The following is a 16,956-nucleotide window of genomic DNA, read 5'->3' as shown; positions in this document are numbered from 1 at the left end:
ATTAAGGTAAGAGAGTTTCCAGGAGGGCATCAAAGGGAAAAAAGAATAAAGATATGAATGTTCTAAATGTTTTGTGTCAATCTTTCTAGGAAGTGGCCTACAAATAGTTGGCTGCATTTCCAAGTTTCATGGAATGGAGTGACCTCAGTTATTAAATGCAGTAAAGGCTACCTAAATCTCCTACCTTGCCTCTTTCCCAGGGAGAAAGAAAACCTGTCAAGCCTTTTTCCTAAGCGACATACGTTTTCTTTAACCCCTCTTCCTGTACCCCCACCCCCAGCATACTGGATAGCTGCCCTAGGCTGTTTGGGCACATGGGATGAGCTGAAATGCTTAAGAACAGCTCTTCTAAGGGAGGTCCGGAAAGACTGTTGTATTTGAGGATAATGCCAAAATTCCAGCTCTCTGATCTTCAAACTTTCAGACACTGCTTATCTTTTGTGCTTGCTCTCTAACCAAGAACATATGAGACCAGGGTCCAAAGAATTATTGTTTCCTGGTAATACTAAATCAATACTAAATACAGAACATAAGCCTATTGGGCTTAAGGATCAGGAACATTTGAAACTAAGCCTTTGTGTTAAGTTGTCTGGCTAACCTCTGAAGTGAAAGTAACACCAGTCTCCATGATTGCTGCAGTTCAAAGTTACAGAAAGAACTCTCTAGTGTAGTCATCCTGTTTTGTCGCCCCTCCTTAAAGACTTAATTATTTTATAAGCATATGAAAAAAAAAAGGAGGAGGAAGGAAACATGACCAAAGGTCAGGTTATTGGTAAAATATTTAAAAATTATTTTTGTAATATTATACATCTGACTTAAATCTTTTTAAGTAAAATAGTTGTTTGGCTAATGTCATAAATACCCAGTTAGCACAAAATGTGATTTTGAGAATTAGAAAAAAACTAACGGCATCATATGGCATCAATTCATCCTGACTACATTCAATTTATTCTTTATTTAGGAACTTTCTTGATAACCAAATATTCATGTTATTTTTACTCTTATTTCTTACTTTATTTTCAGACATGCAGGTAACTAACTGTTGCTTGAAATTCTTAAATGAAAAAAACGATTTTCTAGCAAATAAGCTAAAAGCATGATATGAATATCAAGTCAATTTTTCTAGTTAGTCTTCGATTTTATTCATACAAGGACAAAACAACTAGTTGAAAAGGTCAAGTGATTCTATCTTATTTTTACATAATTGACCAGTTGTTAGAGTCATGATTTGGGGAGTAGGAACCATCGAGACAGATAAAGGTCATAGGAATTCTTCAACCAAACAGTACACAACCCCTTCAAGTACACTAAACTGAGCCATATTCGACCCTGGACACAAAGAGAAGCAGATCCATCTGGCAACAATGAACAGCTACGAGCAAGCTGTTACTTTTCAGAAAGCAGAAGGAAGAAAAATGATTCACCAATTACTACTGTTAATAATACATACAAAACAAAACCTTTTGACTTAATCTTTTCACAAATGAAATATAGTGTCCAGTTTCCCAAAGATAATTCATATTCCACTTTGAGATATAGTCTATCTGGTCTTTACAACAAAATCAAAACCCCATAGAATTTTCTGTACAGCATGTATGATTTTATTTTATTTTTTAAAAAAGGTACCACACCTCTTTTCATTAAAAAGCACTTCTTTGGAGTAGCAGAGCAAGGAAGCTTAATCCCTACAGGTGGACTTTTAAATTGGTACAAATTTTCTGGATGGCAATTTTTATCAAAACTCTAAATGTACATACCCTTAACTTAGCAGTTCCACTTCTGGAAATTTAGCCTAAGAAATTACTTGCTTAAGAACATGAAGATGCACGTGAGACTGGACAGAACCATACTCTACAATGCCATGGAGCTGCTAAACAGCATGTGAGAAATCTAGTTGTGCTGGCACCTTGTAATGTTGTTCAAGTGAAAAAGACAAGGTGCAGAACTGTAGGTACAGCATGAGCCTATTTATGCTAAAAAAAAAAAAGCATCTAAGTTGTATCTGTACACAAGCATTCGGCAGAATACACATCAAATACTGGGGAGTAGGCTTGTGGAAAAGGGGGGATTTTCACATTTTGCTTGATATATCTTATATTTTAATTTTGTACAATGACTACGTATGTTTTTAATTGAGGTAAAGTTCACATAACATAAAATTCACCTTTTTTTTTTTTGGCCGCGCGGTGTGGCATGCGGTGGAAGCGCGGAACCTTAACCACTGGACCACCAGGGGATTCCCTAAAATTCACCCTTTTAAAGCATATAATTTATGGTTTTTAGTATAGTCACAAAGTTATATAACCATCACCACTATCTAATTTTCATCACCCCCAAAAGAAATTCCATGCCAGTTACTCTCATCCTCCCCTCCCCCCAGCTCCTGGCACCCACTAATCTGTATTCTGTCTCTTATGAATCTGCCTCTCCTGGACATTTCATATAAATGGAATCCTACAATATGTGACACTTTGTGCTGCCTTCTTAGCCCCTTCTTAGCTAGCTTCATCCATGTTGTAGCATGTATCAGTACTTCATTTCTTTTTATGGGTATATATATGACTTTTATAAATAAAAAAATCTGGTGGTGGGGTGGTGGTGGTGGGATGAATTGGGAGATTGGGATTGACATGTATACACTAATATGTATAAAATAGATAACTAATGAGAACCTGCTGTATAAAAAATAAAATAAAATTCAAAAAAAATCTGTAAATAGCTGTGATTTTAAAGCTACTCAAACAGAAAAACCTTACCCTTTTGTACAAATGACTTTATAGAAAATCAACAGTCTAAATCCAATGTCCACATTAAAGTACAGTTTATTTCTATCTCCCTGCTCCTAACACTCCCTTGAATATCTACTCTCTAGGTCCCATTTAAAAGGTTGCCCCTTCATTCACACAGCAGATCTAGTTAGCTCTTTGCCCAGCTGTACCTTCCCTATCTCCCCACCGCTACCCTCACCCCCAACATAAAAACACATTTATAGCCTATAGAGGTATAGGCAAAGGTAGAATTTGGATGTTTATGGATCTGCTATCTTTTGACAAGGACCCAGGTCTGGTTGACTAACTTCAGTACACTGACCCCACGGACAACATGTCTGCTACAGTTTAACAAGGTAAAATACTGTCATTAACTTTCATGGTAACTGGTATTTTATAGCTTTCATCTTCTGAATAAAAATCAAGAATGCATTTTTGCCTTGTCCTTAATGTCCCAGTTACCTCATTATCTGAACAAGGCAAAATTATGTAACACTGGTTGATACATAAAGCAGCACTGTCTCAGGGACTGGGTTTTTCCCTTAAGAACATGGACTGGCCATTTGCTGGCCATAGAATTTTCGTAGGAAATTCTAGCACGTTTATGCTTTGGAATGACCTCAGCAACTGCTGATGACTACAGCTGAAAAAAGAAAACAAACAAAAAAACACCCCAACCCCAAACCCCAGCTGTCAACGTTTCAATTAGGTAAAGAAAACCACATAATTCTCTTTATATTTTTAGGGGGTAATTAAAATGAAACTAAGTAATGGATTTTCAACACACACACACACACACACACACACATACACACACTCGCCAAGCATGTGTGTAGCAGTTGCAATAAAGCACACTCTCCTATAGTTCCAGCATTAATCAGAACCTCTTACTTGATTTCTTTTTCCTTTTGAGTAGGAATGCAGGAACCCAGGTTAGGAATTGTATGTATGGAATGAGCAAATTCTACCAATTAAAACTTTGATTTCTGCCCTGGATAGGACGACCTCAATGCATGAGCACTACTGCTAGAAGTAAGCTGTCCAGAGTAAAGGGAGTACATTTAAATCTTTAAGGTGGAATCCCTTTATGACAAGGATATTAATCCTGCACCCTTATTAGCAAGCAGATAAATTGTACTAGGAGTTTTGGTTTATTTTTAAAATCACCTTCTAACTAGGTTCCAGAGGACCCGATTTAAGTTGTAGGTATCTTTATCATGGAATGATAAAAGAACCAAGACGTAATGCAGTTCTATCATACTTTTGCAAGATTGCTGATTCTCTCCCTGATAAAGCCTTATGTGTGAAACTTTGAACTAAACTCAAATTCACATTTTTCTCTCTCATACTTGTTTAACGACAAATTTATTAAACAAACTAGGTATTTCACCTTGAAATAAAAGCAAGACTAAAAGGAACACAGTACTACTGCTGTTACAAATAAGCTTCATCATACCCTTGCACAAAAAAGACATAAATACAAACATGAAAGTCATAATTCATTTATTGAATGAATAGTATATGCAAGAATACCAATAAAAGGAAACTAATACTACAAACTACAATTCTGAAAATAAAGCCAATATAACAGGAACAAAATATACATAACATGAGAGGAATGTTTGATTTTGACCCATAATGCATTCCTTATCTTTACAATTAATCTAAATGTCTGTTAGAACAAAACTGTATACCTTGGTCTAACTTTAGTGCTTTTTAAAAAAGCAACAACATTCTAGAACACTTTTCTTTTGCTTTGAGATATTTGAGTCACACATTTGTTCAAGTACATAGATTCTGATTCAACAGTAGATCTACATATCTTGTTATTCTCTTAATATCTTGAGTAGCATGTACTCCTGAGCAAGTACTATCTGAAATTCTAAAATTCATGATCCTTGAAATAAAATGTATTTCAGTTGTGGGTATTTAATAAACTGAGATGAAAGTAAAACTCACCCCTCCCATCCCCCCTCCCCCCAGGAACAAAGAGCTCTTATTAAAGTATAGAAACTCAAGTCTATCTTTCTACTCTAAAGAACATTTCTTACTAACATTTCTGGTAAGGCAATAAATGCTCCAGAATAATCTTCAATATACGCTTGCAAAGATTACACTGTTTAATATCGATAACGAAAACAAAACAAAAAAGGGAAAAAAGAAAACAGGAGAAAAGAAAAGACGCTTCAAAATTTCAAGCAAAAATACGCATAAAAGACAGTATTTTTTGAAATGATGTAAATGTTATATACTTATCAAATAATGTCATGCTTATTAAAACTACAGTTAAGGACTTAGGAGATGAACAGTAAATACACTGCTGAGGTCCATTTTTCTAAATAGTCATACCACGATGTAATTACTACCCAGAACATGATGATGCTACTCGGGAACATAAGTACTGTACAATTTTTACATTGTAAGGCACTTTTACTCAGCATGTGACGAAAACATGATAGAGAATCAAAATATTGGAGGTTTACAACCAAAGGTGATTTTTCATGTGACTTCAATTTACATTTCAATTTTTAATGAAAGACTATTTAGCCAATCACACCACAGTGAGAAAAATAGGTAGCCAGCCACTTATCTAGCCAACCAAATGGTAAAGTGCTATTCTGGTTGCTAGTGGCAGAGAAAGGGTTGAAGAAACCCACACAGTTTATTACATAACAAATTCATTAACTGACAGCTATTGTATTTGAAGTCCATTACATGATTATTGACTGGCCATTATTACCCCCGGCACCTTCCATTTTTCCTAAAAACATCATTACAGTAGTTGTCCAAAAATGAAGGTGCTCTATTATTCCATGGGTAAGTCTATGGCACACAATGTAAAAATGATCTAGACACAGTGATTCAAAGATTTAACATAATGGGTTTCAAGCTGCTGTAAGGAAATAAAGTACAGATCCTTTGGGAAAAGTCACATAGCTTGGTAAACAAACATCTAGATCTGTCGTTGCACTTCAAGTCATGGTGAATTTTGAAAATTCATCACATACACACACACAAAATCCAATGGTATATTTAGAGCAAAAGGAGAAAAACATATAGGGCAATCCACTACTAAAGCTAGTTTCCTTCTAAAAATAATAAAAGATGGTTAAAATAAAGCAATCATCGAGTCCCTTGATTTAAGTAAATGTGTGAATACACACTTGACAAATGTGACTTTAAGGGACTAGCAGTTAAAAAAATTCAGTCGTTAAGCACAGTGTAATTTTCCACCTGTTACATTTTTAAAATGCTTTTCCATAAGCTGAAGAATATCTCAATGTACAGTCAAGTTAACATGTTATTTCTTGTTGGCTAATTTGCTTTAATGTGGTAGGTTAACTAATAATTCAGAAATCAGAATCCCTACCCTTGATATTGAGGTGCTATGGTAATATTCGGCAGAACACAACTAAAATTTTTTGGTTTTGCCATAAAGAAATATATAAATGTGCTTCAGCAGGTAAGTGGAAGAAAATATCACTAGCTAGAAATGCCAGTGTGAAAATCCTTTCTAAAAAGCTGGGTTCTTAGGCTTTGAGGAACAATTCTGATGATCAATAAAACAACACTGAACCCTACCAGAAGAAAAATAGGGCACAGAAGCCTATTTTATAGATAAGCAAAGCAATGAATGAAAACATTAAAAATATTAAATAAAGTTTCTAAAATAGTGGTCACAAAATTAAAAATAAATACTGTTTTATGCAAAGACTGTTTTTTTTTTTTTTTTTTACTTCTACAGCACATGAGATCTCCTTACGTACTTTGGGCCAATATATGAAGTGTTCCACAACAACACGGCACTTGAGAGGAACGGGTTTCAGACACGGTGGCTGAAGTCCTTAGTAAGTGGTAACGCTTTAAAGGTTAAAGAGGCTTAATTTGCTGTTGCCAAATGTTAGTTTAAACTTGAAAGGATCCAATCATTTTGCTAGAAGCTCTTTGTATGACATGAAAAGAGAAGAGGGTTACTGTCAAGAGAATTTTGCCATAAGCACTGGAGCTCAGAGCTTATAATCACCGGTTGCCTGAGTCCATGCTGGTCAGTGAGAACAACTTTAACAGGAACCAAATGAAAAGCTTTAGCACACTTCTTGGAAGAGATTTTTAGCATGTGCTGTCGAAGCCAAGAGAAAAAGAAGGTTCTCTTCATTTCTAGCCTCCATTACTTGAGTGTGGAAAAAAAATTCACAAATTCCCATGTGCTGCCACCAGAGGCGTGTTTGCACTGTAAAGTGAAATTTGCTTATGCTTTCCCTTGAGTATGAATCCACTAAACAAACTTAGACACTCTAAACAGTAGAACTTTGTTCAGTCCAGAAATATAGCTTACTTCATTTCAATGTCTGCTTTAACTGTTGACACTATACACAGGGTTAATAGTGTTTCAATTGCTTCCCAGAAACTGCAAACTACAGCTACGTAATATCAACATGTCAAACTCTGCCATCTAGTGAAGGCTCATAAAACAAACATGATGTTTTTAGGCAGTTCAATGAAGGATCTAAGAGTTGGGCAGTAAAAAGTTACAAACCCTTTTTGATTTTAGAAAACAGTGAAAAAAGAATAGTAGTTATGGATGTCTTATTCATTCCCAGTTTTCTAACTCTGTCCCATGAACCTGTTTAAAAGATGATAAAAAAATGTAAAATATGATGCTTGAGGGGAACACAATAATATAATGTTATTGAGGAGCAAGAATATCTTATTGGTTTGACATTACAACTACATTTATTGATAAAGTGGATAGCTTGTGTTTACTGTTACGAAATCAGCTAGTTAAAAGAAAAAAAACTATGCAAGCCTACACATCCTCAGCATTCTAGTAACATGCTTAACTAAACATAGTAGCATTAAAAAAAATCATACTGCACATTATTACCTCAATACGTATTTATCAGTGTGTATACTGTATCCTGACAACAGAGCCAATATAATTAACTTTCATACCTAGTTTCCATTAAGTTGCTGCTGAGTTAGTTGTTGCTGATCAATTTCTACTTTTCCCCGGCTTTTACTCTCTCGTTCCTCATCTTCTTCATCTCTCTCATCATTTCCACTATGATTTTTACAATATAGTCTACAATGATGAAAGATAAAAATCTCAAAATGTTTTGTCATTGTTGATGAGAATATATTTATGTCATTAGTGGATGAGGTCCATGCCCATTTAAAATCTGGGTTTCCTCATCCACACTAAAAAAACACCCCACAATTAGCTATAGGTCCATTTCTGTCTAAAAGATAGAAAGGAAAGCACTCTATTAATGAAATAATAAAAGTTCGTCTGAAATAAAACCACATATGTCCAAATATAAGGCAATTCCTCACTTTGCCCAATGAGACTAAAAAAAGTTTTTGGCTAACATGAAAATATCAACTTTTAGGTATATATATGAAATAATGAAATTCTATAATGTTTCACATACATAATTTCAAAGCACATTTTAGGAAATAATATAAATTGTATATATGCTGCTGCTTTCTGCTCACATTTCATGAAACAATTTTACTCAAACTCCTCAAGTACCTTTCCATCATTAGTGTCCTGGCCTTTACTAGAACACCTTTATGAGTCACCTAACAGTTTTCCAGGTATTGCATTTAGCTATGTTTCTCATGATGTAGACTGGCTCCTTCAATTTCTTTTTTTTCCCATGACACTGACTTTCTGGGAAGAGTCAGACCATATGCCTCGTCAACTACACCACATTCTGGATTTATCTAACTGTGGTAATGTTTTCGTTTTGTTTTTTTTTAAGAGTCTTTACACCTTTTTTTTCATTTTTTGGCCGCTCTGCACGGCTTGTGCACGGCTTGCACGGCTTGTGGGATCTTAGTTCACTGACCAGGGACTGAACCCAGGCCACGGCAGTGAAAGTGCCGAGATCTAACCACTGGACCGCCAGGGAAGTCCCTGCGGTAATGTTTTATTTGGTTTTCTCTCACCCTTTATTTCCTGTAAACTAGAAACAAGGTCTAAGGGCTTGGTTAAGTTTAGGTTCAACTTTCCTTTGTTAGTCCAGGATACTTTGTAGGTAATCCTGCATACCTCAGGATGCATGCAATTTCAGAATGTCCTGCTATGAGTGGGCTGTTTTCACTTGCTTAAGGTGGTAGAAATGGCCAGATTTCTCTATCCTAAGGGTAAGTATTCCCTCTTTGAAATTAACAAACCATCTCTGGAGGGATACTTTGACATCATGCTGTTCTGACAACCTTTTACTTGGGTATATACACTATATACTTGAAATTCATTGTTTTTAATGAAAATAGCAATGCAGGTGATTTTGAACAAAGGTTTAGGCCACTTTACTGTATACACAACAATATATTTTTTATAGTTAACCACCCCTACAATAATCAAAGAAGGGTGGGAGCTGATCTGAGCTCAGTTTTAGGTCAATTATACACAAGATGACAAGATGGAACAATGCTTAAAAAATGTTCAGTGGATGCCCTCTTGTGGTCAGCAACGGATAAAAGATGATCACATAGGAATTCATCTGCCACAAATGATGTAAGACTAGGTTTAACATGAAAAGTTTCTGACAAGTGAGTAGAATAAACAGCAGGGGTGGGGCTGGGGGGGCAGCAATAACAACTGACTTCTGACCTAGTTTTGCTCATCATTTTTTATTCTTAAAACATTTTCAAAGAACTATGGAGAATTTCTACTCTTCAAACACTGCATGTTAGGAATCAGTTTTTAAATCATGAGCTCAAGTATCAAATATCACTTCTATATAGTGCACCTATGAAGTAATTTCCCCCAAATATAACCTGGATCTAATTAAGCCTTTGAGCCAAGTTATAAATTACAGGATATACAGAGGGGTAGAGAAATAAGGTAAATGACATCAGGAAAAAGCAAATTGGTAAATCTAGAATATGGGACTTTTACAGGACAACTTATCAGGGTTCTTTAACAGGTAGGAGGAAAAGGCAAGGGTGGAGTGGGGACTGCTCTATATTGAGAGAGACTTAAGAGACATCCATTAAATGCAATGTAAGGACCTTGCCATGTATTGAGGTTTGAACAAATCAAGTCTAAAATGACATCTTCAAGACAATTGGGGAAATGCGAAAGTGAACCGGGTATAAGATGATACTAAGAACTTACTGTTAATTTTATAAGATGTGATGATAGCATAGTGATATTAAAGTATGTAAGGATAAAATGACAGGAGATCTGGGATTCTGCTTTAACATACCTCAGAAAGAAAAAAAATGTAGATGAAACAACCGTGGCAATAAGTTGGTACCTGCTGAGACTGGGGTTGTTACACTCTTCTATTTTTGTGGACTTTTAGAAATTTTTATAACAGAGTTTTATCTAAAAGGATGAGCCCTTTCTTGTTAGAACAAATTTTAATCTTTTTATGGGATTATTTTTCACTCAAGGACTATTTCCCATAGGCCTATTATGTGTCTTTCACCTGTCTGGACACCAAAGCCGCAGGTGCTGACCAGTCAAACAAGATCTCTGCTGTCACAGAACTTACTGTTTTATGGTGGGAGACTGACATTTTAGAAAAATACATATTTAAATAGCTTAGAAATACAATAAAGACAATAAAACAGGATAAACAGATCACTATATAATCTTCCCTCGCCTTTTTAATATGAATATATTCAGGATCCAGAAAGGGCTGGTAAAGAAAGAAAGCAAGTCACATGTAGGAGGGAAGGAAGCCACTTCATTCAGAAATATTCCTCCTTGCATTTCCTCCCATTTGTCCATTCTTCTCTCCCCAAACTGCCTGCTTACGGACTCATTTGAACTCCATGGTCTCTATGAAAAAATCTGGAATCCAATTCTAAGCAGATTTAAGAAACAAATTTCAATGTGAAAAAGTAAAAAGAGCATTTCAAATCATCATGGATCCCAGTCCAAATACTTTTGTTTAGAGATGATCACTGCAACATGGTTTTCTAACAGCTAAATAATAAAAGCCATCTAAATGTCTAAAAAGGGAACTGATTAAACAAACTAATACACCCATAACACTGGAATACTATGCAACCATTAAAATGGTGATGTACAACTGTTTAACATCACAGAAAAAAAATGCCTCTACTAAAGATATAGTAAGTGGAAAACAGGTTATAAAAGAGTATATATAAGAAAGTTTTGTTTTTATAAATATACACATATACACAATCACACAAATGTCTAGAAGAAAATATTCCAAAAGATTTAAAGTTATTATCTCTGGTGGTAGAATTAAAGTTGACATTTAGTTTTATTTTTCTTATCTACATTTTCCATCTTTTCCTGAAATGAAAACGGATAACTATTGTGAAAAGAATATATAAATAAAGTCAAAAGTTAAACACAATAATTCTCCACATATCTGATTCTAAATATTTTAAGTGGGCCTGTTATTTTAAAATATTATTGGCTACTTTTAAAATAATGGATTGCTCATGAACCATATAAAGGAGAATATAAAATTGCCTCTTCTCCACCCCTATGCAACGAATGAGAGATGACAACTATTAAGTTTGCTGACTATGCTCCTAGAAAATTTTCTATGTATAAAAAACATACACATATCTTGTACATGTGTGTACACATGTACTTTTTATATGCTAAAATAGAATTATGCAAATTTTTCCCCTGACTCAATCATTGAAATACCTCTCCACAACTCTACACATGGGTCTACTTTATTCTTTAATTTCTGCATAGTATTCCACTAGATGCATGTATGTACTAAAATTTATTTACTAAGTCTCCTGATAGAATTCTGATTTGATTATTTTCTTTCTTTCCTTCTTTCTTTCTCTCTCCCCTTCCTTCCTTCCTTCCTCCCTTCCTTTCTTTCTCCCTCCCTCCCTCCCTGCCTTCCTTCCTTTCTTTCTCTCTTTCTCCCTCCCTCCCTCCCTCTCTCTCTCTTTCTTTCTTTGCTATTGTGGGTGAAAAGTCAAAAATCTTTTCCCATTCCACATGAGAATTTCACCTTTGGTTAACTCTTTAGCTCTCTTCCTCTAGCAACTTAACAAAAATTAGTGTGTCAACTATTTTACTAAGCTATGTTACCCCCCAGTTGGTAGACTGTATCTGGACTGGGAAAAATATGCATATTCTGATAAGAAGTCTTACCTTTGGTCCTCTTTCAGTGTGGTGTAACCTGAAAATTATGTATGCCTATATGACTGTATTGTTAAGAGGTACTGACTCCAATGGGGTATGAGGCTTTTCCCCAATGTGGATCATATCTTATTGGACCTGAGCTGTACTGCTACAATGACTGCTGCAAGGACTCTCAGAGAAGACGAATATTTGATGCCACCCTGCTGGCAAGCTGTAGTTCCTGTCTATATCCTTCCTGAGTAGACTGATGCCATCTGGGGTAATCTTGTCAGTTTGAAGTATAGTTGAGTCTAAGAAGATGCCCTAGTGGGTGCTGCCACTATCACTAACGATAATGCGATGACACTTCTTGCACATATATGTCTGCACTGTTGTCTGCTCAATCCCTACAAGCAGACTAGTAGCAAAAGATATACATTATTTTAAGGTTTCCTTCTCCAATAATAAATTGCTCTCCTAAAAAGTTGTACCAATTTATTATATTCAACCTTAACATGGAATAAGAATGCCTGTGTCTCAAAAACCTAGCTAACAGTAGATAGTCTAAATCCTATTCATCTTTGCCAAAATTGGTAAGATCTTGTTTTAATTTGCATTTGCTTCATTACTAATAAGGTTGAACAGTTTTTCATGTGCTTATAACCCATGGCTATTTCTTCTATAAACTGCCTGTTCACATCCTTTACCCATTTTTTAAACTGGGTTGTGTTTTTCTTAATGATTTGGAGTTCTCTTTAGGTAGTCTAATTTTAATGTAGTCAAATAAAAGTTCTGAGTTCCCTATCATGCTTAGAAAGGCCACCTATACTCAAGATTGTTTTCTTTTCTTTTTCTTTGTTTTTAAATTTTTATTGGAGTATAGTTGACTTACAATGTTGTGTTAGTTTCAGGTGTACAGCAAAGTGAATCAGCTATACATACACATACGTATATCCAATCTTTTTTGGATTCTTTTCCCATATAGGTTATTAGAGAATACTGAGTAGAGTTCCCTGGGTCAAGACTGTTTTCTAAATGGAGAGCCAACTGTATAGATATCAGGTACTGAATTAATCCATTCTGTCTCCGCATATATAAAATGCTACCATAATTATTTATAAGATTCCAACAAAGGCACGGATCTATCGTCTGTGATCTTTAACACTGGGCCAGTATCACACTGTTTTAATTACTATATGATTGGCTTTGATATCTAACAGGGGATTTCTCCTCTCAATTGCATTAAAAATTTTCTTGGCTTCATGTGATAGACTAGTTGGCTACCCCAATATCTATCCCTCCCCACCCTCCGTAGTACTAAACCATATTTTGTTTGGGTAGCAATGTGTCCACTAAGAGTATATTTCCCAGCCTCCTTTGGACATGTGACTAAATTCTGGCAAATGAGATGCTGAGCAGAAGCATGTATGGAACTTCCAGGAAGGCTGATTAAAGCCTGACTCAGCTGGAGCAACAGCTACTTTGTCCTTCCATCTTCCTTTGCCCCTGCTTCCTCCTGCTTCCTATGGAAGGAAGCCCAAGGAGGAGACAGCAGAAAGACGCCAATGGGGGCCAATGATAACACTGAAAAGCTGCCTACCACATCTGCACTGCTTTCCTCCGGACGTCTTTTAGGGGAGAAACAAACTTCTATCTTGTTTAAGCTTCTATTTCTTTTCCTGTTATGTAAGGTAACAATCATTACTAATAGACAATAATACCACATTTACTTTTTTAGATAAAAATGTCAAAAAGTTGGATTTCATTAAAATTGTATTAAGTATATAGATTAATTTGGGGGAGAATAGGTATCTTTCAAAGTTGAGTCTATCAAGGAACATAATATATTTCATCATTCATTGGGGTCCTATGTAAAATGCTATTTTTTAAAAAAGGTTCACCATTGGTGTATGTGTATGCACGTGTGTGTGCGTGTGTGTGTGTGTGTGGTGGGATAGACATCTTTCCTTTACATTTTCTAAGTAGTTATTACTGGAATTGTTTTTAAAAATTCATCTCATATTCAGCAGCCTTACTGAGCTCTTATAAATTTTAATAAATTCAGAGTTGATTTCTTTGGATTTTCTTGGTAGACAGTAATATCAATAATATTGACAATTTTATTTTTCTCCTTCACAACATATACATTTTCCTTCCTTTTCTCGTTGCACAGGCTTAACCCTCCAGAAAAAGAGTGAAAGTAACGTTGGCAGTTGGCACCCTTGTCTTGTTCCTGATCTGAATGAAAGTGTATTGATATAGTGGTTCTCAATTAGAGATGAACCTGAGAATCACCTGCGGAGTCATCAAAATACATGGTCTGGGCCTCAACCCACTGAATTTAAATCTGAGGGTAGGGCCTAGGCATGAACATTTCTAAAGAGGGCCCTATCCACCTCCAGGCGATTCTGAGGCTCAGCTCTGGCTAAGAACCATGGTCCATTTACTTTAACACTAAATAAGCTGTTTGCCGTTTCTGTCTCTCTTAACACTCTATTAAGACTCCTAGCTTACCACCAAGAGCACTCTTGCTACCTTACTTTAAAATTCAGAAATGGATGTTGAATGGTATCAAATGTCTTTTCACTATCCACTAGGAAAGCACTAGGATTTTTCTTTATTAATTGTAACAGGTCTCATTTATATATTTCCTAATTTTGAATAATGTTTAAATTGTTAGACTACAGCCCTGGATTTGATTTTCTAATATTTTATTTCATATTTTGGTACATATATTTATAAAAGTTAAGACTGGTCTCTAGTTTTAAAATTTTTGTTGTTAAATGCTGTCTTTGTTAGGTTTGGTGTCACAGCTATGCACGTGCTACAGAATGAACCAAGAAGTTTTCCATTTTTTGCTATGTGCTGGACATCTTTAAATAACATTGGAATTATCTGTTCCTTCAAGGCTTGATAGAACTCACTTGAAAAACATGTGCCTTTATTATTAAGCAAAGTTTGGCCAATTTTATAATACAGCATTAGCACCTCATGCAATCACCCAAATGACTTGGTGACTGCTTACACAAACTGCTTTGTCCATGGAATAGTAGACCCTGAGTCACCGGTTTATTGCACGCTGGGAATGTGAGAGCAAGGAAGTGCTTTACAACTTGCAAAGGCAAACCAAATAAATATTCAGGGATCTCTACCAACTTATTCTCCATTCTATTAAACAAAGGGAACCATTGTAGATTCACATTGATAACACTAGCCCAACGCAGCACTGGTAAGTGGAGGGCCATAAAAAAGAGGGTAACATGTAATCCCAAATCTCCAAACTTTACTCTTTCATCAGTCTTCCAAGTGTATCTTTCAACTTCTGCCTTCACAACTACATCCTATTCTAAGTTACCCACAATTCTCACCTGGACCCTCAGCAGTAGCCTCCTACCACCCACCCCCTCATTTGCACCCTTGTTTCTCTCCCATCTTAGGGCCTTGCACACGCTGTTCTCTCTGCCTAGAACGCCTTCCCAATGCCCACATTCATTTCGCCCTTCATTTCTCTGCTCAAGCACTATTTCCTTGAGGAAATTCCTAAACACTGCCCCACTACAGACTAGTAGGTTAGCTCCTCCTTGTTACATGCTCTCACAGCGCTTTGTAACAGATCTTTTAGAGCACTTACGAAGTTTATGATTGTATATTTATGTGACCATTTAATTGATATATCTCTCTCCCACTAAACTGTAAGCTTTCATGAGGACACTGTCTCTGTTTTGATCACTATTGTATGCCCAGCTCCTAGCACAATGCCAGGCACATAGGAAGCATAAAAATACTGATTGAATGAATGCTAATCCAGGGATGTGTAGGCAGAGGAAAATGTCAATTGCAGTACTCATTTCTTATACAGAGTCCTTAGTATTCTACACTTGGCTAAACACCACCTAAGAAGAGTGAGCAAGTAAACTAATGTCATCTATTTAAGGGCAGTTACTTACTGACAAGTTTAGGAAAATGGACAATTGTTGTTCTCTTACTTGTAAATTCCTCGTGACATATTTTCAATGTATTTAGCTTTGTCTTGTACTCCACAGTGGTAATGGTAAGTCTTAACACAGGCTTTTATTTCACATCCAATAGTAGCACCGGGCTGACTGCAAAGTGTACATTTCTGTTTAAGGGAAGAGAAAGAATAATCATAAGCAGTATTTCAAAGTTTATGCAATCTTACTTCTTCTATTTTAGCTATTTCAGCCAAACAGTCCACGTTACAAAGAAAACAGCCAGTTTTTCTATTGAAAAAGAGTGCACTGAACTTATTGTATAGCATATATATTAAATAACGCTGCAATTTAAATCATACTTTGATAGACTTTGTAATATGTAGTCACCCCTGATGTTTCCATTATTTAACTCTACTAACCATCAGAGAGCTGACATCGAAACATAAAGGGAACACTCCTTAATACTGCCAAACACACACACACAAATATATTCTATATTTTAGTGGTTGGCTTCTTTTCCTCCCTGAGATCAGTTCCTTTCCTGTTATGACTGGGGGGAAGAATGAGAAGATAGGAAAGCAATGCCCCTCAGAGAGGGATTGCTACCAAGTAGGCAAAAGGGCACAAACAGACTAAAGGGGCTGACATCTTTTTAAGACTTAAGATGATTGTTGGCAGAAGGGTTTGAGAGTCAAAGAAGTTTGAGAAATGCTAGTTTTCAACAGATTACTTGATTGCAGAACTTCTGACAGCCTTCCTCCGGGAAGGAGGGTATAGTAAACAGTTCCCAAGTTTATTGAACTCCAGATGCCCTTTTAACTTTGGAGCAGTGGGAGAGCATCCCGATGGACTGATTTCCTTTGGAGCACACTTGGGGAAATGCTAGGTTAGTGCTGACACTAAGATTCAACAGTGCAGAGGTAAATAAGTTGATCAAGAGAATGTGAATTGTTATCCTAGTCACCTATTTGACTTCAGCTGTATGACACAACATTGCGCTACATACGATGAAGTGATTTTTTCCCCTTTATTTTTTTTTAGTACTCCACATTCTGTTTTAAAGGAGTTTCATTTTTAGAAGAGTAATCAAAGTATCAAAAAACTGAACTGGATTTAAATGGAACAAATGACATCAATAATCTTTATACCTTCA

The 16,956-nt window shown here is 35.9% G+C and overlaps 1 protein-coding gene across 8 annotated transcripts in view; it reads right to left on the bottom strand.

The window, feature by feature from the left end:
• Positions 1-4,254: 4,254 nt before the first annotated feature.
• The window catches only part of PHF6 (PHD finger protein 6), a 53,059-nt gene continuing 40,357 nt past the window's right edge, over positions 4,255-16,956 (bottom strand). For 5 of the 8 annotated variants that reach the window (XM_036840702.1, XM_036840696.1, XM_036840701.1 and 2 more), the window contains 3 exons: positions 15,837-15,970; positions 7,722-7,851; positions 4,255-7,392 (listed from right to left, as the gene is read on the bottom strand). In XM_036840702.1, coding sequence (XP_036696597.1) covers positions 7,722-7,851; positions 15,837-15,970 — 264 coding nt within the window. In that variant the 3' untranslated portion in view covers positions 4,255-7,392. The remainder of the gene's footprint in view (positions 7,393-7,721; positions 7,852-15,836; positions 15,971-16,956) is intronic. The other 3 variants (XM_036840703.1, XM_036840697.1, XM_036840698.1) reach the window with 2 other exon arrangements.

The sequence above is a fragment of the Balaenoptera musculus genome, chromosome X (assembly GCF_009873245.2).
Source record: "Balaenoptera musculus isolate JJ_BM4_2016_0621 chromosome X, mBalMus1.pri.v3, whole genome shotgun sequence".
In the NCBI taxonomy this organism is placed as follows: Eukaryota; Metazoa; Chordata; class Mammalia; order Artiodactyla; family Balaenopteridae; genus Balaenoptera; species Balaenoptera musculus.
Note: the sequence above shows the minus strand (reverse complement) of the source record. Positions and strands in the feature narration are given on the sequence as shown.